At 37.8% G+C, this 22,532-nt stretch overlaps 2 protein-coding genes across 8 annotated transcripts; one reads left to right on the top strand and one right to left on the bottom strand.

Moving 5' to 3' along the window:
• The first annotated feature begins 96 nt into the window (after window positions 1–96).
• On the top strand, window positions 97–17,435 carry zwilch (zwilch kinetochore protein). Of its 4 annotated transcripts, none has more exons than XM_051657105.1 (19): window positions 97–248; window positions 399–438; window positions 568–657; window positions 747–865; window positions 999–1,189; window positions 1,342–1,421; window positions 4,550–4,705; window positions 4,887–4,958; window positions 9,417–9,510; window positions 10,402–10,454; window positions 10,535–10,634; window positions 10,750–10,829; window positions 11,050–11,206; window positions 11,405–11,433; window positions 11,530–11,666; window positions 12,205–12,300; window positions 14,067–14,182; window positions 14,397–14,493; window positions 17,156–17,435. In XM_051657105.1, exons 1-18 carry the CDS (start codon window positions 199–201, stop codon window positions 14,486–14,488), a joined length of 1,752 nt encoding a protein of 583 aa, XP_051513065.1. In that variant the 5' UTR covers window positions 97–198; the 3' UTR covers window positions 14,489–14,493; window positions 17,156–17,435. The 4 variants fall into 4 exon arrangements, with proteins under 4 accessions (XP_051513065.1, XP_051513066.1, XP_051513067.1 ...); XM_051657106.1 differs by lacking the exon at window positions 17,156–17,435 and adding an exon at window positions 16,970–17,098; XM_051657107.1 differs by lacking the exon at window positions 17,156–17,435 and adding an exon at window positions 16,656–17,004.
• On the bottom strand, window positions 14,969–22,379 carry lctlb (lactase-like b). 4 transcript variants are annotated; one of them, XM_051657101.1, is made up of 15 exons: window positions 22,131–22,379; window positions 21,532–21,698; window positions 20,915–21,075; window positions 20,727–20,814; window positions 20,531–20,640; window positions 19,809–19,937; window positions 19,624–19,719; window positions 19,466–19,520; window positions 19,210–19,371; window positions 18,511–18,785; window positions 18,127–18,253; window positions 17,740–17,939; window positions 17,012–17,075; window positions 15,358–15,402; window positions 14,969–15,180 (listed from the first exon to the last, which is right to left on the bottom strand). In XM_051657101.1, the coding sequence occupies exons 2-15, from the start codon at window positions 21,659–21,661 to the stop codon at window positions 15,065–15,067; spliced, it is 1,758 nt and encodes a 585-aa protein (XP_051513061.1). In that variant the 5' UTR covers window positions 21,662–21,698; window positions 22,131–22,379; the 3' UTR covers window positions 14,969–15,064. The 4 variants fall into 4 exon arrangements, with proteins under 4 accessions (XP_051513061.1, XP_051513062.1, XP_051513063.1 ...); XM_051657102.1 differs by having other exon boundaries at window positions 21,532–21,749; XM_051657103.1 differs by lacking the exon at window positions 15,358–15,402.
• Between the last annotated feature and the right edge of the window lie 153 nt (window positions 22,380–22,532).

Raw genomic sequence — 22,532 nt, forward strand, 5'->3', positions numbered from 1 at the left:
TTTTTATACAAACTAAAATGCAATTTTGGTCAAATGGTTATTTTTTTGAACGACCACTGGGCGTGGCTTAAGGACGTCTAACACTGGTGACGTACATTTGGCGGGCTGTAATCAAATATTTTTGTCTTGCAAGTTTCTCATTCAAACTGTCTGTAGTTGTTTACTATTTAAAATTGAAATTTACTTTCAAACGAGAGAATGGGTTCCAAAATAATTTCGGAAGCCAACGCTTTCGTTAAATTTCTCAAGTGAGTGATTTTGATATCGTGTTTTTAACTAAATTGTATATAATTGTTTTGTTTTGACCATTTACGCATACTTTCTTGGAACTCTGAACAAGTTAGATTATATTTTTAGAGTAGTTAATTATATGTTACTCAAAGTTTCTTTCTCTGTAGGTTGTGTCAAGATGAAAGTAAAGAAAACTCCACCTTTACGGTAAAACTAATTGGGATGCACATAATTAAAATAGATGCACATTCGTCATGCATTTTGATACTTTATCGGCATAATTGTTTTACTTTAGTCTTTTTTGTTTGTTTGTTTGTTTGTTTGTTTTATTTTCAGGATGATATTTCAGTCCTGCTGGTGCAGAATGAAGAACTTTTGCACAACATAATCAATGGAAACCAGTCTATCTTTATCTGTGAGAAAGCAGTAAGTCAGTTTATGATGACCACTATATACAAATTACACTATGTTCTTATTTTCACAATTACACAACTTTACATTTTTCTGTGGAAAAGCAACCAAAGATTGAACCAGAAGCTGTTGACGTTACAGATGACACCAGTGTTGTTGAAGAAGTGCCCATTAAAATGCAGCAAGGTTCAAGTCCTCAGCCTCTCTCTGTCATGAAAGCAAGGTGAAAGAAGCTCCTTGTTGCAATATATTATGATTAAAGAATTATTAGTTTATTACTGTGTTGCCTTTTTTCTCATCTAAAATTAATATTGTTCTTGTATGGTTTATTACCATAAATCCCTCTAATCTTCCAGACAGCTGTTGTCATGGTACACCATGGCTCAGAACCCTAACATGCCTCTGGTGAAAGCCCCAGGGACTCTGCACCCTCTCTGGGTCCGATGTGACAAGTCAGACCCATGTGCCACTGCCTGGCTCGGGGCAGAGACTATCTACAATGGGAACAAAACTACTGGAATCAAACTGTTTACAGTCAGCTGCAAAGGTAATTGTGCAATACATTCATTCTTTATACATTATTTGGGAATTAAGCTCTGAATCACACTCTATTTTTTTATTTTTTTTTATTTTTTAATATTAAATTGTAAACAGACTAGTTGGAACTTTCTCATTTCTTTCCAACTTTGTTTCCTTCAGACCAAACAGGAGATGAAGCCTCATTTACCACATTGGATGACCTTAAACAAGAGCATCAGAAAAGGCACCATCCCTCTACAGTAAGAAATGATATCCCTCTTACTGACCATTTCAAGGATGTAAACAATAACAAAGGAATTGGAACGCTACTGGCCCTAAAGCATTTCCAGTATAAATTACCGGATCTTTTAAATAAGGCTCTGAGTTAAAATATTTTCTCAAACAACATCAAATGTTTACCTGAAGTGACTTATCCAGACGAGTCGTTGATAATGACCGTCTACATGAGAGGCGATGAAATTGTATCGTAGTTCAGATGCTAACAGTTATTTCCTCAGCGAAAAGATTGGGAATATTGGATTGCTCCTATTATAACTAATTAAGCCATTCAATGAAGCTGTCTGTTTATAAGTCGTTTAAAAGTGTCTGCTAAATGACTAAATGTAATAGTAAATGACTTGTGCAGCTGTATTTATTATAATGGGAGCATTCTATAGTCACTTTTAGAGCTCTACCTCTCAAACTTAAACCCAGAGATAAGATATGTGCTACAGTTGTTAGTACTGCATGTATCCAGCCGTCTCGCTTTACTGCAGTTATTCATGTGTCCATTTGTAGTTGCTTTCTCTGAGATCTTCACTTTAATTACACTTTAATTTCCATTATTTCCAGGCATCCAGGGAGCATACAGCCACAGAACAACATGGTCCACATTTTAATAATGACATTTTATGACAATCATGTTACATTAGTAACGTTGTAATCGTGTTAAAGTCACTATGAATGAAGAGCTTTCCGCTGTTGTTTAGAATAAGTTTGACAACTAGTAGGAAATGTTCAAGGAACAAACACGTCACTTCCTTAAACCGATGAAAAGTCCTTGAAATGGTCTATTATTCACCATCAGGTACAGCTGAAGTCAGAACTTCACATACACTTAGGTTGAAGTTATTAAAACGCATTTTTGAACCACTCCACAGATTTCATATTAGCAAACTATAGTTTTAGCAAGTAATTTTTCCAACAATTGTTCACAGATAGATTGTTTAGCTTTTAATTGACTATATCACAATTCCAGTGGGTCAGAACTTTACATACACTAAGTTAACTGTGCCTTTAAGCAGCTTGGAAAATTCCAGGAAATGGTAGACAAGTGTTCATATCCACAGTAAAACAAGACCTATATCGTCATAACCTGAAAGGCTGCACAGCAAGGAAGAAGCCACTGCTCCAAAACCACCATAATAAAGCCAGACTACAGTTTGCAAGTGCATATGGGGACCAAGATCTTTTTTGGAGAAATGTCCTCTGGTCTGATGAAACAAAAATGGAACTGTTTGGCCATGATGAACATCGTTATGTTTGGAGGAAAAAAGTGAGGCTTGCAAGCCGAAGAACACCATCCTAACTGTGAAGCATGGGCGTGGCAGCATCATGTTGTGGGGGTGCTTTGCTGCAGGAGGGACTGGTGCACTTCACAAAATAGATGGCATCATGAGCAAGGAAAATTATGTGGATATATTGAAGCAACATCTCAAGACATCAGCCAGGAAGTTAAAGCTCGGTTGCAAATGGTTCTTCCAAATGACAATGACCCCAAGCATACCTCCAGAGTTGTGGCAAAATAGCTTAAGGGATGCACCGATACCACTTTTTCTCTTCCGATTCCGATATCGGAAATCTCAGTGTCGGCCAATACGGATCCCGATCCAATACCAGTGTTGTTTTGTTTTTAATCAGTTTAGAATATCTTTACATTATTGTGTGGAACTAACAGGGTGTGCTCTTTAATATGTAAAGAAACACAAACCTCTAACTACACATTATTTCAATATAAATGTATAGTTTAATAAGAAACACTTTATTATTAACTAGTATACTGGATAATGTAGCAGCAAAATTAACAGTAATTCCAGTATTCAAGTCTTCAGTAGAAAAGAAGCCTTTTTGTTTTTTGCAAAAAAAATTCAACTTGTATCTGGACTTTAAAGGATTCAGATCTTTCTTGTTCAATTTAGTTGTAAGATATCAGCTCACTTTTCATTCACACAGTTATTTTTTGGAACCCATTCAACTTAAATATTATTATAATTTATAAACAAATGAAAATGATAATAATATATTATAAAAGTAATATATAGTAATATAACTCAGTCGTGCACCTTTAACTTTTAAACCCTCACGCTTTTAGTCCTGTATGTGTCTGTTTGTAGGCAAGTTCACAGTAGTTTAATTGGCTTCTTATTCAAATTCTGGTATAAAAAAAAGCACCTCTAGTGCCATTCTAAATGCATATTATAAGTGAACCGAACTATTGAGCATCTACATCTGAGATGTTGTTCGTGAGTAGCGCTCAAATATTGCGCACTGCGTGAAGGCTAAAAAAATAGGCGCGCGTGTCAACAGAGCAGCACCATTCACTGACACGCTGGAGCTGCATTTTATATATTTACTTATAAAACACAGCCTTTTGTGATTTACAGAGCTATTGCACGTCTTCAAGTGGCTTTGAATAAAATGAAGTCATATGAACTACTTAAATTGTGTTTTTATGGTTCTTTTATGTCATTTTTTGAGCTTGACAGTAACGAACATGACTAACACACAGTATCGGATTTGGATCGGGCCCGTCGGACTGATACCCGATCCGTTTAAAAATGTCAGTATCGGAGCCAATACCGATCTAGGTATCGAATTGGTGCATCCCTACAACAAAGTCAGGGTATTGGAATGGCCATCACAACGCCCTGATCTCAATCTGATAGAAAATTTGTGGGCAGAACTGAAAAAGCGTGTGCGAGCAAGGAGGCCTACAAACCTGACTCAGTTACACCAGTTCTGTCTGGAGGAATGGGCCAAAATTCCATCAACTTATTGTGAGAAGCTTGTGGAAGCCAAAACGTTTGACCCAAGTTAAACAATTTAAAGGCAAAGCTACCAAATACTAACAAAATGTATGTAAACTTCTGACCCACTGGATTGTGATGAAAGAAATAAAAGCTGAAATAAATAATTCTCTCTACTATTATTCTGACATTTCACATTCTTAAAATAAAGTAGTGAGCCTAACTGACCTAAGACAGGGAAAGTTTTCTACGATTAAATGTCAAGACTTGTGAAAATTTTAGTTTAAATGTATTTGGTTAAGGTGTATGTAAACTTCTGACTTCAACTGTAGATGTTAGGCCTAATATGAATATCTTTTCAGGTAGTGACCAAAGGCTGGGCCCAGTACAACCTGTTTTGCTCTATGAAAGAGGAGAGCATGGTGTTTGAGTCTCAGAGCAGTGTAATAGCGTCCCTCAAATGGAACAACGTGGAGAAAATCTTGGAGTATCCTCCATTGTCTTCACTGGCTACTCTGGTTAGAACCAGTGCATGCATTGCACTTTATTTATCTATAAATCTTCCTTTTCCATCTAGTTACATCCAGTTCTTTGGTTCCATTTACTACATTTTGCCATTCTGTTCACATCTGTTATGGATGTTGACTTAGCATCAGTTTGTACTGAAACATTTGTTTTTATGCAATTTGCTGTTTGCAGAATATCAGAGTTGCTGTTGGAGACTTAAGGAGTCCATTGTATCAGACCCACCGAGAGATGGAGTTCCTTCTGGTAGGTGAACTCAGATTGGGCTTTACTGATGCATTGAAGTTGAATTTTGTATTATAGATTTCAAATAAAATAGAATTGCAGTAGTTTGTTGTAGATTCATTCTAAATGCATGAAAAATGTTTTAAAATACTGTGTCAAGTCAAATATTTTTTATTTGTATAGCGCTTTTCACAACACACATAGTTTCAAAGCAGCTTTACAGAAAATCATGCATTAACAGAAAATGAAAACTGTAATATCTATAAAGTCTTAGAGTCATCAATGTGTAGTTTGTTTAAATATGATTGTAAATTGTGTATAAAAATAAATAGTTAAATCATAATTGTATTTAGAACCCCAGTGAGCAAACCGAAGCGACTGTGGCAAGGAACATAAATCTCCATAAAAAGATGTTGGTTAATGGAGAAGAGTAACCTTGGGAGAAACCAGACTCACTGTGGGGGCCAGTTCCCCTCTGGCTAAACAGCATGAATATAATGCCAGTATTAGTTATTTATGTGCAGTGCAGGTCATGGTTTAAAATTAGTAAGCTAAGTAAGTGTTAAGGGCCATTGTTTAAACAAAGATTTTGTATGAACTGTAAGATTAATGACTAATGTCTTTGAAGTTCAGCCTGGATTAACTGCAGAAGTTCACATTGATGCATTATCCTTTGTTAATTGGCCGATGAAGGCTTTTGTAGGCAAATAATTTAAAGTCTATGTATTCCATTTTAAGAGTGTAGTCCATCATTAGACCAAGGGGATGCAGGCAGAGATCAGCGAGGTGCATCGCAGTTCATCCAGCAGGTCATTTCGGTGGGGTCTATCCTAAATCCAAGGTTCAGGCAGTGGCATATGAAGTATCCCATGTCTTATGGTTGGAGTTGTCATCAATTCATCCCCAGAAGTCCATCGTAATAGTCAGTCTATTACGAAGTCTGGCTGGCACCGGCTGCGTTTAGTCATCATCACTCAGAGACGCATAGCAGTGGAGTCTGACACCAAGCAGGAACGGAGGTGGATCTGGCCGGCTCTGGTAACCTCGGGATATGAATCCCAAGGTTAAGACAGGGAAACAAATAGAATAATATTAGCGTAGATGCCATTACATTTTTCGCAGGGTTATAGAGCATGATAAATGTTTCTGGTTCTGGCAGACCTAACTAAAGAAGCCTAATTGGGAGTTGATTGATAAATTAGGTGTATGCCTGGCTATATCAACCTTTTTCCTGACTTTTCCACGGTCGGTGCCATTGCGGCGTGAGACTTCCTCTTGGATGAGAGTCCACACTTCCACTTAGTTGTTGTTATCAGCTAGACTAATGTTACTGGTGATGGTGAGCATCTAAGGGTCTGGATAATTATGCACTGTTATAGGGTGTTATAACAACTACAGGTGGCCTAAAGACTACTGGAAAATGAATGTCACAACGATAAGCCCCCCAAAAGCTGCCAATGCTGAAACATTCTGAACCAGATTTAATAATCAGAGGTTGCATTAAACTAATTCTCCATCACTTTCCTTTTTTTTTTTAAACATTGACAGATAATTCCAAAAACTGTCTGTCATTTTGGAAGATAACAAAGATGAAAAACATTTAAACCAATCTTTTGTTTTATTAATCATCTTTACAAGTTTCATATCTCATGTCACGCTGTGAGTGTATGTGAAAGAGTTCTCAGCAGAGTGCGTGAGAAGGCGGCACTTGTCAATGCAGAAATCATGCAAAGGTACTTGCCTCAAATCTGAAGATTTTTAAATGGAACCTATTATGACCATACGTCCGCATTTCACGGATGTTTCCTCTTTTTTTGAACCTTAAAAAGTGACCAGTCGGGATTTCTAAATTCCCTAAATGTCTGCGATTTGGCTGTTTTCATATTGAACTGCTCAAAAAAACGTAATAAAATCTAGCACATCATATATGTGAATTTTCTCTCTCACTCTCTCTGCATGCTGTATGTCTGTCTGTCTCTCTTTCACACACAAACACGTACAGGGCACGTGCAGAGAGCCTTAGAGCCCAGTAACTTCACCATGTAAATGTGTGTGATTGTGTACTTACCTATTCAGGGATTGCCATTGAAACCAAATGTCCACACACGGCCTTTAGTGAGAAAGGGATTTATGTTAATAATAATAATAATAATAATAATTCCTTAGATTTATTCAGGACGCAAACACAATCAGTTTAAGTCTAGATTAAAGACTCATCTATCCACCTTTTTCCACAGGCAGCGAAATTACCCATTATGCTTAGCATGTTCTTCCAATGCGGATGCTACAGACTTCCGCTTCGCAGCTTATTCCCATTACCAAGCACTGAAATATCACTAACAACAGTCAAAAATGAGTGAACAGTCTGTGTTTACTTAGCGTCTTAACCGACTTACTTTACTTAAGACTTAACTGTCTTTCGGATGAGATGTTAAACCGAGGTCCTGACTTTCTGTGGTCATTAAAAATCCCAGGATGCTTCTCGTAAAGAGTAGGGGTGTATCCCCAGTGTCCTGGCCAAATTCCATCCATTGGCCCTTCTCAATCATGGCCTCCTAATAATCCCCATCCATTAATTGGCTCTATAACTCTACTCTCTCCTCTCCACCAATAGCTGGTGTGCGGTGAGCGTACTGGCGCACTATGGCTGCCATAGCATCATCCAGTTGGATGCTTCACACTGGTGGTGGTTGAGGAAAATTCCTCTTATATTATGTAAAGCGCTTTGAGTGCCTTGAAAAGTGCTATACAAATGTTAGGGAGACTATTCCATAGTTTAGGAGCCAAATAGGAAAATGATCGACCTCCTTTTGTGGATATTATTAACAGGCCAGAATTTTGCGATCGTAATGAACGTGATGGAATATAGCGTGGTAGCAGGTCACTTAAGTACTGTGGAGCTTGACAATTCGAAGCTTTGTACGTAGTTAAAGCAATTTTAAAATGAATACCAAATTTAACAGGTAGCCAATGTAACACAATGATAAAATGGGGCTAATGTGATCATATTTCTTGAATCTAGTCAGCACTCTGGCTGCTGCATTTTGAACCAATTGAAGTGTATTTATTGAACTTGCAGGACATCCTCCCAGTAATGCATTACAATAATCTAGTCTTGAGGTCATGAACGCATGAATTCGTTTTTTGGCATCAGCAACAGAGAGCATGTGTCGTAACTTAGCAATATTTCTGAGGTGGAAGAATGCTGTTCTACAAACATTGGAAATTTGATTTTCAAAGGACAGATTAGTATCAAATATAACACCTAAGTTCTTCGCTGTTGAAGACGATGTAACAGTACATCCATCGAGAGTCAAATTATATTTTAGCGGCTTATTTTTAGAGGTTTTTGGTCCAATAAATCGTACCTCTGTTTTGTCGGAATTGAGTATAAGGAAATGTCTGGCCATCCAATCTTTGATTTCATTGATGCACTCTGCTAATTTGGAGAATTGTGAAATTTCGAAGAAATATAAAGTTGGGTATCGTCGACATAACAGTGGAAACTTTTTCCACGATTCCTGATAATATCTCCCAGGGGAAGCATATATATGGAGAAAAGCAATGGCTCTAAAACTGATCCCTGTGGCACTCCATACTTAACATTTGTTTGATTTGACAATTCCTCGTTTGCACAGACAAAGTGGTAGCAGTCTGCTAAATAGGACCTAAACCATGCTAATGCAAGTCCACAAATGCCAACATAATTCTCAAGCCTATTCAAGAGCATGTTGTGATGATGTTGTGATGTGATTTTAAGATCTAAAAGCACTAGAAGAAATGCAGCCGCAATCAGATGATAAGAGCAAGTCGTTTGTAACTCTGATAAGTGCAGTCTCTGTACTGTGATGGGGCCTAAATCCTGACTGAAGTTGTTCATATATACTATTTCTCTGTAGAAATGAACATAGTTTGGAGGATACTACCTTTTCTAGTATTTTTGACTTAAACAGGAGATTTGAAATCAGTCTATAATTAGCCAGTTTTCCAGGATCAAGCTGTGGCTTCTTAAGTGGTTTGTTAACTGCCATTTTAAAGTTTCTTGGGACATTTCCTAAGGAGTTAATAATATTAAGAAGAGGTTCTGAGATTACAGGGAATATCTCCTTTAAGAGCTTAGTTGGTTTTGGATCTAACATACATGTTTTGGCTTTGATGTTTCGATAAGTTTTGTTAGCTCTTCATGACCTATAACAGCAAAGGATTGCAACTGCTCGTGAGGAAAATTATGAGGTACTGTTTTCTATGGTACTGTGACAGATGATTGCATAATTCCAATTTTATTTCTGATTATTTCAATTTTATCAGTAAAGAAGTTCATGAAGTCAATACACAGAATATCTGGTTCAGTCGAGGCTTTATTCCTAACCAGTTTAGCCATGGTACTGAAAAAACACCAAGAATTACCTAGGATTATGTTACAAAGCTATTTCTTGTGATTGTCATTAGAATACATTTTGTTTAACAATATTTTACTAGGCTTTGGCAGAGGGCTTGAGGACAGGAGAAATTGAATGGTTGGATCCAATGGAGACTCAGTCTGCTGTGGATTTAACCAGAGCTCTTGTAGAGGGTGAAGTACCTGTATTAATAACCATAAGTTGTTTTGTGTTTAAATATTACTGTGAATTTTGTGCTTGTTAAAGGTTTAGTTCACAAAAAAAATAAAATTCTCTCATTTACTCACCCTCATGCCATACCTGATGTTTATGACTTTCTTTGTTCCGCAGAACACAAGCAAATATTTTTAAAAGAATATCTCAGCTCTGTAGGTCCATACAATGCAAGTGAATGGTGACCAGACTTTCGAAGCTCCTAAATCACAGATAGTCAGCAAAAGCATCATCCATACATCTCCAGTGGTTAAATTAATGTCTTCTAAAGGGATACTATTGCTTTTGGTGTGGAAAAGATAAATATTTAAGTACTTTTTGACTATAAATCATCGCTTCCAGTCAGCAGCAGTATGCATGTTGGCATGTTACTGATGTAATCTCTCGTTCACCTCTTGGTTGAGACATCCAGGATAAGCACACAAACACACTATTGTGAGTAAAAAAATCCCAAAACAAACAAAGCTTCTGTACAGCATTCCTCCTACTCAGTTGTAAACAGCGCTGCTCTTTCATGTGTCAGTTCTCGCATGAACATGCCAACATGAATACATTAGACATGCATACTGCTGCTGAACGGAAGCAATGATTTATAGTTGAAAAGTACTTAAATATTGACTGACTATGCTGACTATCTGTTCTTTTTGGAGCTTCAAAGGTCTGATCACCATCCACTTGCATTTTAAGGACCTACTAAGCTGAGATATATTTTTCTTTTTCTTTAAATGTGTTCTGCTGAAGACAGAGTCACATTCACATCTGGGATGGCATGAGGGTGAGCAATTGATTAGAGAATTTTCATTTTTTAGGGAACTATCCCTTTAATAAAGGAGCTTTTCCCCTCATTTTAGAGCTTGAGAACATTGCACATGGAGTGCCAGGACACATGGCCAAAGTTTCTGAGGTAAATTAACACAAGAACAATTAATTATTACATCATTAACATTTTTATCACAAAACGCTAAATTGAATGGTGTACTATAGAGCCAGAAGGCAAAGACAGAAGCAGCAGCTTTCAGCTCGATGGTCATTGATAGAGGAGATCTGGACTTTACAGAACAACTGTGGGAGAAGATGAGGAGGAGTAAATATTAGTTATTTTAGTTACATATGAGTTTGTATAGATTTTTATACTCTACAAAATTTTCATATATACAATGAAACAAATTATACAATCAATTGTTATTATTTTCTGACAGGTGTAGCTTCTTATCAAGACATAACAGACTGTCTGAAAATTGTCGTCAAAGCAGTGAGACATGGTCGAATCAAACCATGGGTACGTGCAACAGTTTCATAAGATGTTTTGGAAATGTGTAAATCATTGATGGTCATTTTTGAATAGCATATTTTACATCAATAATGTCAGTCTTGCACGCAAATCAAATATTTGGATTACGTGTTGAAATTCTTTGAAAGATGTTTTTATCGGGTATCTCATATATATTAATATTTCAAGATAAAATGCTTGATGAGTAATGAGGGTGTTCTTTCCCTAGATCCACAAAGACAGCAGTAGCTCTCTCAGTAAGCTGATCCTGCAGTCTTACCAGCAGCAGATGGACACAGTGCCTCTCACTGGCCTCATTCCTGCTAATATGCTGCTAGAGTTGGGCCTGGACAAGATAAGGAAAGACTTCATCAACTACCTCGTTGGTACATTGATAAAGCCTTCGACAGAAATAAGAAATATGAGCTTTTTATTTAACTTTTTTCAGATGTAGCACTTTTTTTGTTTATTGCTCACTTCATCTGCTGAATTACCCTGTAAGATGGTCGTTTAGCTGTTAGATGCTCACAAATACTTTGACTTGATACTTTGTCTTATATTTTTTTTAATTTATTTTTTTTAAGGAAAGGAACTTACAACTCTCAACTATTTGGTAGGACACCATTTTGATTTTTACGTTTTTTATGAAAATGAACCATGAGATAGGTGTTGGTGCTTGTCTTGTTTATGTGTTTTATGTCATTTTCAGAGTTACTACTTGGACACTGAGGTGGAGCTGCAGGAGCAGGTGATAAGAGTGAGGAAGCTGCACCACCTGCTGGAGATCTTGGGAACCTGCAGCACTTTCCTCAATCTGCCTCATGATCGCCTCTTCCTTTTCACTCAGTGAGTTCTCTGCCTTTTCTCTAAAAAAAATTTATTTAATCAAAGAACAATTATGATAATTAACTCACACAGAGGTAATATCATACCATGCATATTTTGAAGAGGGAATTGTGATTATGCTTAAGTGTTGTGGGATTCCTGTCACAGAAAACCTGTAAATATAAGGCAGTTTTAAATTGTGATTTCCAGACCTGGATAGTCATGGAAATTAATAAAATCTTTCAAAAGTAATGGAAAGGTTATGGAAATTGTTTTAATAGTGAATCTACATTTTTCTAGTTATGCTCAGCTCTAAAATAATTCATATGCTTTAAATTGCTCTTTGTGAGTGCAATCTATATAAAATATATTTTTTAAATCCTTATACGTTACAAACAACTAGAAAATTCATGAAAATTACTTTGCCTAAACTAAAGGTATGGGAACCCTTGTTGTAACTCGGTATTATATTGTGAATGCAAACACAAAAATATACTCCACTCTTATGTCTGTTGTTCGATCGTGTAATATGTGTCCTTAACATGTTTGTCGATGTTAGGTCCTGTTTGCAGTACTATAAAACAGCCAACTATGATGAGGGCCATGTGTTCCAACTGCAAATTAAACCTGCACTCATTAGCTACTTTTATGAGAAGTAAGTAAAAGCACATTTCTTAAATGCTATATACTGTCTGCAGGCATAACTACAGTGCATCCGGAAAGTATTTACAGCGCTTCATTTTTTCCACATTTTGTTATGTTACAGCCTTATTCCAAAATGGATTAAATTCATTATTTTCCTCACAATTCTACAAACAATACCCCATAATGTCAATGTGAAAGAAGTTTGTTTGAAATCTTTGTATTAAAAAAAAAAAAAAAAAAAAAAAAAAAATCGCATGTACACAAGTATTCACAGCCTTTGCTCAATACTTTGTTGAAGCACCTTTGGCACCAATTACAGCCTCAAGTCTTTTTGAGTATGATGCTACAAGCTTGGCACACCTATTTTTGGGCAGTTTCTCCCATTCTTCTTTGCAGGACCTCTCAAGCTCCATCAGGTTGGATGGGGAGCGTCGGTAGACAGCCATTTTCAGATCTCTCCAGAGATGTTGAATCGGGTTCAAGTCTGGGCTCTGGCTGGGCCACTCAAGGACATTCACAGAGTTGTCCCGTAGCCACTCCTTTGTTATCTTGGCTGTGTGCTTAGGGTCGTTGTCCTGTTGGAAGATGAACCTTCGCCCCAGTCTGAGGTCCAGAGTGCTCTGGAGCAGGTTTTCATCAAGGATGTCTCCTGTACATTGCTGCATTCATCTTTCCCTCGATCCTGACTAGTCTCCCAGTTCCTGCCGCTGAAAAACGTCCCCACAGCATGATGCTGCCACCACCATGCTTCACTGTAGGGATGGTATTGGCCAGGTGATGAGCGGTGCCTGGTTTCCTCCAGGCATGATGCTTGCCATTCAGGCCAAAGAGTTCAATCTTTGTTTATCATGGTTTGAGAGTCCTTCAGGTGCCTTTTGGCAAACTCCAGGCGGGCTGTCATGTGCCTTTTACTGAGGAGTGGCTTCCGTCTGGCCACTCTACCATACAGGCCTGATTGTTGGAGTGCTGCAGAGATGGTTGTTCTTCTGGAAGGTTCTGCTCTCTCCACAGAGAAATGCTGGAGCTCTGTCAGAGTGACCATCAGGTTCTTGGTCACCTCTCTGACTAAGGCCCTTCTCCCCCGATCACTCAGTTTGGCCAGGCGGCCAGCTCTAGGAAGAGTCCTGGTGGTTCCAAACTTCTTCCATTTACGGATGATGGAGGCCACTGTGCTCATTGGTACCTTCAATGCTGCAGAAATTTTTCTGTACCCTTCCCCAGATCTGTGCCTCAGTACAATCCTGTCTCGGAGGTCTACAGACAATTCCTTGGACTTCATGGCTTGGTTTGTGCTCTGACATGCACTGTTAACTGTGGGACCTTATTTAGACAGGTGTGTGCCTTTCCAAATCATGTCCAATCAACTGAATTTACCACAGGTGGACTCCAGTCAAGTTGTAGAAACATCTCAAGGATGATCAGTGGAAACAGGATGCACCTGAGCTCAATTTTGAGTGTCATGGCAAAGGCTGTGAATACTTATGTACATGTGATTTTTTTTATTTTTATTTATTTATTTATTTTTAATATATTTGCAAAGATTTCAAACAAACTTCTTTCACGTTGTCATTATGGGGTATTGTTTGTAGAATTTTGAGGAAAATAATGAATTGAATCCATTTTGGAATAAGGCTGTAACATAACAAAATGTGGAAAAAGTGAAACGCTGTGAATACTTGGATGCACTGTATGTGAAGTTTGTATTGTATGAAATGGCAGTATAATGCGATTTACCAGCATGGGACTTAGTGCTGGTGTGCTGCATTTTTCTCCCAGGGAACAGCCATTCTCTTGGGGCGTGGAGGTGGCTAGTGGACAGGGGTCACGGGAGGTCAAGACATCATTGCATCTCAGTGACAAGCCCTTGGTAGACCACATCAATTTTGACTTAGGTGAAGCCATTTAATATTTTTCTACACAATCTTCTTGATTTCTTTTGTTGTTGAGTTTTTTTGTTATTTTTATTAGGTCCTCACATGCCTGTGGCTTTGGCACTGCATGTTCTTTTCAACTGTTCGCTGGATAGTTTCTTTGTACTCTCATCCGAATTTGTGTGAAAACAAAAAGAAATTACATATTTCAAATTATCTGATTATACAAACACAGATTTACCCTTGGATGAGTCTGTGAGTGGAGAAAATGAGAAGATGGCTTACTACAGGACTATAGTGAGCTGTAGTCTCATCAGCTTCTCTTAACACTGGTAAGAGTCAATATTATGACCACAATTACCTTAAACATGAATTAAGATTCGACAAAAACTCTTTTGTTTATTGCAATTCATACAGTTTTCTTAATGACTTAAGTAATTGCAGATGTTTAGGATTAGGGTCTCAACTGGGTTTAAAACAGCTACAGCTTAGTTCTTGGAAGCATTAACATGGTTATAGTTGAGAAATGGATCGTTTCTAAAATTTCATGGAAAAGTGTATAGAGAATATATACAGTATACTGTATGGTTTTTTTTTAGGCATTTATCTGATATGTGAGTGAATTGTTCTCTTGAGTTGGTTCTTTTCAATGAATTGGTCAGCTTGTTCATAAATCTGTCTGAATGATTCATTTGCAAATTGGTCTGAATCAAAATTATTCTAAAAAAATCTGTAACCACAAATGAATAGAAAGTGCATGGAAAAGTCATGGAAATTAATTGGTCAAAAAGTGTGATAACCCTCAAATTTTATGACTATTCTTTATTTTAAATTTCAGCATAGTGACCTTAACCTCATTCTCCCTGGATGCACACAGCATTAAATGTTTGAAAACATTGTGTGCTAGTTGCGTTTGCGTAGCAGGAACATTAGAAAGACAGCGCTGATCAGAATACAGAGGGTGCACACTGTGGGAACCACAATCTCAGTCACCATCTCCATGTGACTGGTTAAAGGATCTGAAACACAAACACAAAGATGCATTAAGTTATCAGCTCAAATATGTTAGCCTAGCCCAGTGCATTATAATCAATTTCCACACTGCTTTAGCAAACAAAGCACTCAAAGGGTTAATTTAGTTCTTTTCAAAACACACTCTAGCTGTTGTGTTTGAGTGTGTATGTATGATGCCTTACCATGAATAAGTCTTAGAATATTGGCAGCCGTATTCCGCTGTTCCTCTAATGAAGAGAAAGAAATAATCTTAGCATGGCATCAGGACACATTAACCCTTTGAGGGCTGCTGTGTAAAGTTTACAATAAAGCGGCTCAAAGCTTTACTGTCAACTAAGTGGGTTATAAGTGACAGGACAGCATCTACCAAGCATCCTTTTAGTTTAACACACTTATTAGTTCATTCTGCAGCCATATACGTGCTATTTAAAAGGACCTAATATTAAACCGTAATAAGACTAAAAGGCATCAAATACTGATGCAGTTAATCAAATTATTATCTGCTCATAATCAAAACCTCAGCTAAGAAAGCTTTTATTAAAGCCTAGGACACATTTAACTTTGCATGGCAAAATCCCACTGGCGAAATACAGTCATGTCAGTGGGAATCCGCACAGTTAGGAATGTGGCATGATTTACTTCCAATGAAAGAAATTTCGCAACGTGAGTTTCGCATGGGGTTACATGTTTTGGTGAATTTTGATGCGACTTTGCAGCATTGACCAATAGGACGTTGCTTGATTTGGCAGTGCAGGTTTCACACTCTTAACAACATCCTTTTTCGCCTGCAGAATTTCGCTGTGCAAAGGTAAATGTGACCATGCCTTAAAGCAACAGTTCACCTAACGTATACGTTGAACACATTTCTGATCTCCTGAGTTGCCACACAAATACCAGGGTTCCCTCAGTCATGGAAAACCTGGAAATATCAAGGAATATATATATATATATATATATATATATATATATATATATATATATATATATATATATATATATATAATTTATTTATTTTTCAAGCCTGGAAGTCATGAAAATGAACTAAATCTTAAGACTAATTGCAATTCAACAACTATAACATTTTTCTTTATAGTTCTTAAGTGCTACACATTCACCAAGTGTCACTTTTTGTTCACAGTCTTGACCAAATACCTGATCTGGCTATTTGTCTAATGTTGTGGCACTTAATTAAGAATTTATGTAGAAGTTTATAATAAATGTTTAGCTGGCCTCTAAAGCTGGACACTTCAAAAGATTTCAGACATTCCAGTTTCTCAGGACCAGGGAAGATGATTTATTCTTGTGGTTTATCTGATCAAACCACACAATCATTTTGAGGCTTTTAAGGACATTGCCGGAAATTTGCAAAGCCAAATGAAAAGAATACAATTATATATGTACCCAAGTGTCTAAACTTCATGCACTGGCCAAACCTTTGGCATCTGTGCATGATCGTTATTTTCCTTGGATTTTCTTCTAGCTGGAGGGGCAAACAAAGAAAAATCCTGTTAGACGTTACGATTCAGTCTCCATTTCAGACCTCCATCAAAGACTTTGTCAATCTGTTCTCATGGAAAGCATTCCAATTCCCTATGGACACAAGTGGCTAAGTAGAAACCTAGTTAAACCACAAATGGGGTTAGTATAATAAAACAGCAGAGGCCCAGATGAAGACTAGGAATGTTCTCATGTACTGTTAAAGAGGAATTTGTACCCGTGTTTTCTTGATTAAAGGCTACTTAATTTGCTTTCTGCCTGTGATCAACAAATGGAATTTTTTCTTGTTTGCCCCAGTTTGACATGTTCTTCAACAGTTAGAATCAATGCTCCACTGACCTGCAGCCAGGAGCTGATTGCTGGAGGAGCAAGTCTCTGTAGATGTCCTTTTCCAGTTCTCAACCTGCCAATGATGAGCATACAGTCATTGTTTCAGTTATACAGTCTCTCAATCTGTACACACTTTTTTTCTTTCTCTGTCAGTTACAGATGGATCTTCTCACATGGACCCTCCTTTCAAGATGCAACTTTTTAATCTGTCCTATTATGAAGTATTTAACTTACCTGTTTAATTTTGTGATTATGCCACCTTTAATACATCACATTTATGTAATAAATACATCATTTATTAAAAAAACATTATATATTATATTATCTTATTTTGTATCATTTGAAAATAAACATTTGGAATGTGTCTAAGACAATGATTAGGATTTTGTTCAAAATAATAAATAGAAAATACCATTTAAATGGTAATTTCATCTAAGACATTTTGGATTTGTCATTTTCTTACTAGTTGATAACAAAATGGGGCAGCTGGCATAGTACCCAAAGGTGCTTAATTGCTAAATTCTCTCTGTAAATATTAACATTTACATACTAAAACAGATACTCTACTCCAACATTACTTCAACATGGAAGTCAACCAAATGTTTAAAATGTAAAAGGGAGACAGTGGGCACACTACATAATTTTTATAACATTGGTACTTTAATATGTCTGTAGGTAATTATAACATTCAGTTCTAATCTTTTAATAAGTATCTTAAAATAAACTTTTAAAAGTACCTCTCTCTGGCTGGGAAATCCATTGGACCTAATGATGCGTTTGTAGAACTGAACTGAGGCCTTGGGGTAGCGAGGTTTGTTTTTGTTCCTGAAGTCAACATAGTACAAGCCGAACCTCTCTGAATAGCCCTCATCCCATTCAAACTTGTCCAGGAGGGACCAGGCAGTGTAGCCCTTCACATTCACTCCATCCCTGATAGCTGCAGGATAAAAACAAATAAAATACATATGATCATTTGTTATTTAGCAGGTGCTTAAAGCGACTAACAGCACATCTCATAGTCTTCCACCACATCACTACCACCTACCTCATACTTTTAAATTTGAGGTTTAAAAATGTATATTAGGTGTCCAAAATAACTTAAGGAAGCTTGGTGGATCACTTGCCTTTTAGCATCTCATTGATGTAATCCTTTAAATACTGTATCCTCCAGTCATCACACAGCTCTGTGCACATCATCTTCTCTGAGACCCCATTCTCAGTGATAAAGATCATTGGGTTCCCATATTGAGTCTCAAGAAAGTGCATACGACATGTTAAACAATTTTAAACACTGAATTCTGTTTTTGTTGATCTGATCACGCCTTTTCTTGACATAATACTGTCAAAGATATTAATACTACAGATATGGGTTAATACTACAGATATGGGTGAGATATCTGCATTTAAAGATACTAAGATTAAAAGAGGATAAACACTTTAGCATGGGGAAATGGTATGAAACAAGAAGCTTTTACATACAGGTCATAGCCAACTCAGCCTTTGTTTACCTTTATAAAGTTGAGCAGTCGGCGGAAGCCCCAAGGAACAGAGTAAAGCCACTCTGAACCCGGATCAGGCCAGCGTGGGTCGACCAGCTCCACTATGTCCCGGTCTGTGAAGTAGGTGCTGCCCTGGTTGGAAGGGAAGTTTTTTTGGGTGATATAGCGTGTTGTGAAGTGCCCCACTCCTAGGAAGTCACCGGTGCCTTTTATGTAGCTCTTCTCCTGAGAGGAAAAGGTGGGGAGACGAGATGTTCCCAGGCCCTGCTGTGCACTTTTCCTCCCTTGGACATAATGTTGTCATCAGTATGCTGATTTGTGCCATCCTTTATCTCATTCTTTCAACAATCATCTGGGGATAGTTTACCCAACTCATCCTCATGCTGTTTCAAAACCATACCAATTTATTTCTAAGGTGAAACACAAAAAGAGATGTTAGGGACTGACAGCCCCAGCCACCATTCACTTTCGTTGCATCTTTTTATATATATATATATATATATATATATATATATATATATATATATATATATATACAATAAAAGTGAATGGGGACTGAGGCTGTCAGTTCCTAACACTCTACATAACATCTCCTTTTGTGTTCCATGAAAGAAAGAAATTAGAATTCGGAACAACATAAGGGTGAGTAAATTACATCAGAAGTTTCATTGTTGGGTGAATAAAACAATGCAACAGTAGCAGGCCTACCTATAAAGTCTTTCATAACTTGAGGATAGTCCCCATGGAAGATAGGTGTAGCAAACCAGCCGATATAAAATTGGACATATCTCTCAGCAGCTTCAATGTCCTTCTGGTTGGTGATGTCCACAGGCTCTCCCCAGTCCCCAGACAGTGAAATTCCCACCATACCTAGAGAAGGAAGCAGCAGACCAGCAAAAAGCAGCCTCACTAAGTGCATCACATTTTAGTGCTAGACCAAAAGGAGGTATTCGTAAGATCACACCTCTTTGTTTGCTTCGCCACTGAGAATCGTAAGTGTGCCACACCTTAGCATGTGCCTGTAAGTAAACCAACACAAACAAAAAGCATTGTAGATAACTCCATTGTAAAATGCTAACCCCAAGTACAATGTTAGCCCCAGGTAGTGATGTCTCTTGTCACCTTAATGATGTGGTGAGCTGCCCTGTAGGCTCCAGTGCCTCTAAGCTTCAGTCCTGGAGCATGCTCTCCAGTCTCATATCCTTCCACTGCCACTGACTGATACACAGCGAGCACATTAATGAACATACCTTGTACACATTTTCTCAATAGGCTGCATTAACTAGTGATATATAGAGTGAGCATACCCATGGGTTATTAAACGTTATCCAGTATTTCACACGTTCCCCGAATCGCTCAAAGCAAAGGTTGGCAAAATCATTGAAATAATTAACCATGCTGATGTTCTGCCAACCTCCATACTTGTCCTGCAAAACCTGTCCAAAATGTACAGATAGAACAATAAATGATTAAACCTTTAATAAGGATTGAAGTCCTTCTAATATCAACTCCATCAATCCAGCTGATGAATTCAAGTGACTTTATTTTGAACAAAGTTTGAGACTCTTAGTGCTTTTCCACCAACGGGCTAAATGGTTCTCATTGTGGAACCGTGCTGTTCTGTATCGATATGGGTTTGTTGGCACGGTTACGTTTTTTCCCCCCATCATGGTGCTGCAAAATTAGGATTAGAACGGATTGACTAGGCAAGTGACCAATCGTGAGTCGGCACCTTCTAAAGGCATTCCACCAGTACAGTTACGTAACCTGGGCCGGGAACGGTTTGTAATTGAACCGTGCTAAACTAGAAATGATACTGGAAGCTCTACTCACCATGCTCAGAAGAATTATAACCATATTCTGAATTGACTAAATTAAGTAAAATGTAATGTATAATATAATTGGCTAAAATGAAAGGAACTGACTAGCTTATATGACAGCTTTTTAAAGTGGTTTTTGAATAAATTGCACAATATATTAGAATGCTAAATAATAACAGATATATGCAGGCCCTCACTGCAATACACACCTGTGGTAAGTCCCAGTGATAAAGTGTCACTATGGGAGTAATATTGTTTTCAAGCATCCCGTCGATAAGAGCATCATAGTACTTCACTCCTTTCTCGTTCACATGGTCAGCTGCAAACATGCAGATGGCAAATATAATCAGATGACAATCATTAATATCACAGGTATCACAGGTAAAGGCAGCAGTACACACTTACATCTAATACCAGTGGGCATGATCCTGGGCCAGGAGATGGAGAACCGGTAGTGATTCAGGTGCAACTCTTTCATCAGAGAGATATCATCCTACATAGCAAAATAAAGAATGCCAAAAATTAGTTGCTGGGGAATTTTATAGGCAGTGGCACAGGAAGAAGCAATGTCCTGTTGGAGAATTTGTGGTCACCTTGATTTTGTAGTATCCCTCACATGAAGAGTCTCCAGTGTCATTCAGGAATATCTTGCCCCTCTTATGAGTGAACACATCCCAGATGCTCAGTCCTTTCCCATCTTTGTCCCAGGCTCCTTCGGTTTGATAGGCTGAACCGCCGGCGCCCCACGAAAATCCTGACAAAATGAAACAACACAAGGTCAGTGCCTGCTTCCCACAGTAGAGGAGACACAGCATTAACAGAAATCCTTAGAAAGTTTCAGATCAGAATCCAAAAGAACAAGGGCTGCATTTCACATATGGAAGGCTAATGATTTCATGGTAGCACATCTTTATCGACTCATTTGTTACTTCAGTTATTGAATAAGTTTCCATGCTTTCCAAGCATCTTTTTCCATAAAACTCCATATTCTGGTCTTTATTAAAAAAATAAAATAATCTATGCTCCACAGCTATTAGAACCTTCCTGTATACTTGGTAATCTGCATATTTCTGAAAAAAACATTCTTTTCCTATACTGTTCGTATATGGAAATGTTGAAGATGCTTTACTCTTATTTATTTCAAACAGTCATTGATACCAATGCAGATATGTTAATTCCCTAAGGGCTGTGCATGGTGGTGGGACCATACCATTTGGAAAAGTGCCATAATAGAAGGAGTCGTGGTTGTTCGTTGTCCAGTCGAAGTCCTCAGCCGCAGACAGACACAGCACCAGCACAAGCACATGACACACTCGTCCAACACGGTGTAACAGCATCATAATCCAGCTCAGGGTCTCTCGTCAGCGCCACACTCTCCTGATCAGAGAAGTAGTTACCCTTGTCATGACAATGTTCAGCCACCGAAAACTGTACAGATCATGATTCAGTTCATGAACATGTGCTCTTAAGACTGATGTACTGAGTTTTAAAATGATCTTCACCCTCATGTTGTATTACTTTCTTTTTTCAGTAGAACACAAAAGAGATGTTAGGAAAAATGTTAAGTCTTAGTCACCATTCACTTTCATTGTTTGGGGGAAAAAAGATGCAATGAAAGTGAATGGTGACTGAAACCATCAGTCCCTAATATTCTAATATATTTTTGTGTCCCACAGAAGAAAGTCATATGGGTTTAATTGGAGCAAAATTAGGGTGAGTAAATGATGACAGATTTTTCATTTTAGGTGTACTATCCCTTTAAGTCAAACATCTCAACTCTAACTGAATATACATGCTGACATCACATACCTCTCACAGGATTTGCATTAATTCCTCAGATTGAAGAAAATTAACCAACACCTTAATTTCAAAATCAATTCTGGGGTTTAAATCCACTTGCCATACGAAGTCTATTACTGTTCAGCCCGGGGGCAAAGCATTATCCTGCACTGATGGAGGTCTCATTACCCCAATGTAGACCCAAAAGCTTACCTATTGAGGGTCAATGGACTGTGATCACATTTTGCAAAGGTGGACAGATCTCTTACAAACGAGGGTTTCACTCTGTAAGCAAAGTTAATGTTGGGGAGGCTGATACTCATGTGTTTACTTTAACAATGGTGTCACATGGAGTGTAGGATAAACTGACCCCAAATATTACATAACAGGTATAGGATAAATGTCTGTTTCGCATTCTCATCTTATTCTTAA

Source organism: Myxocyprinus asiaticus, chromosome 26 (assembly GCF_019703515.2).
Source record: "Myxocyprinus asiaticus isolate MX2 ecotype Aquarium Trade chromosome 26, UBuf_Myxa_2, whole genome shotgun sequence".
Classification (NCBI taxonomy): Eukaryota; Metazoa; Chordata; class Actinopteri; order Cypriniformes; family Catostomidae; genus Myxocyprinus; species Myxocyprinus asiaticus.

What these genes read in the sequence shown, in the direction of transcription:
- zwilch (XM_051657105.1), top strand. Translation starts at nt 199, where the DNA reads ATGGGTTCCAAAATAATTTCGGAAGCCAACGCTTTCGTTAAATTTCTC. An exon ending in TGTCTTCACTGGCTACTCTG is followed by an intron (nt 4,706 to 4,886) that starts GTTAGAACCAGT and finishes TGCTGTTTGCAG; the next exon opens with AATATCAGAGTTGCTGTTGG. An exon ending in AACCAGAGCTCTTGTAGAGG is followed by an intron (nt 9,511 to 10,401) that starts GTGAAGTACCTG and finishes CCCTCATTTTAG; the next exon opens with AGCTTGAGAACATTGCACAT.
- lctlb (XM_051657101.1), bottom strand. Translation starts at nt 21,661, where the DNA reads ATGATGCTGTTACACCGTGTTGGACGAGTGTGTCATGTGCTTGTGCTG. An exon ending in TTATGGCACTTTTCCAAATG is followed by an intron (nt 21,076 to 21,531) that starts GTATGGTCCCAC and finishes TCATTTTGTCAG; the next exon opens with GATTTTCGTGGGGCGCCGGC. An exon ending in GACTGCTCAACTTTATAAAG is followed by an intron (nt 18,254 to 18,510) that starts GTAAACAAAGGC and finishes CACTTTCTTGAG; the next exon opens with ACTCAATATGGGAACCCAAT.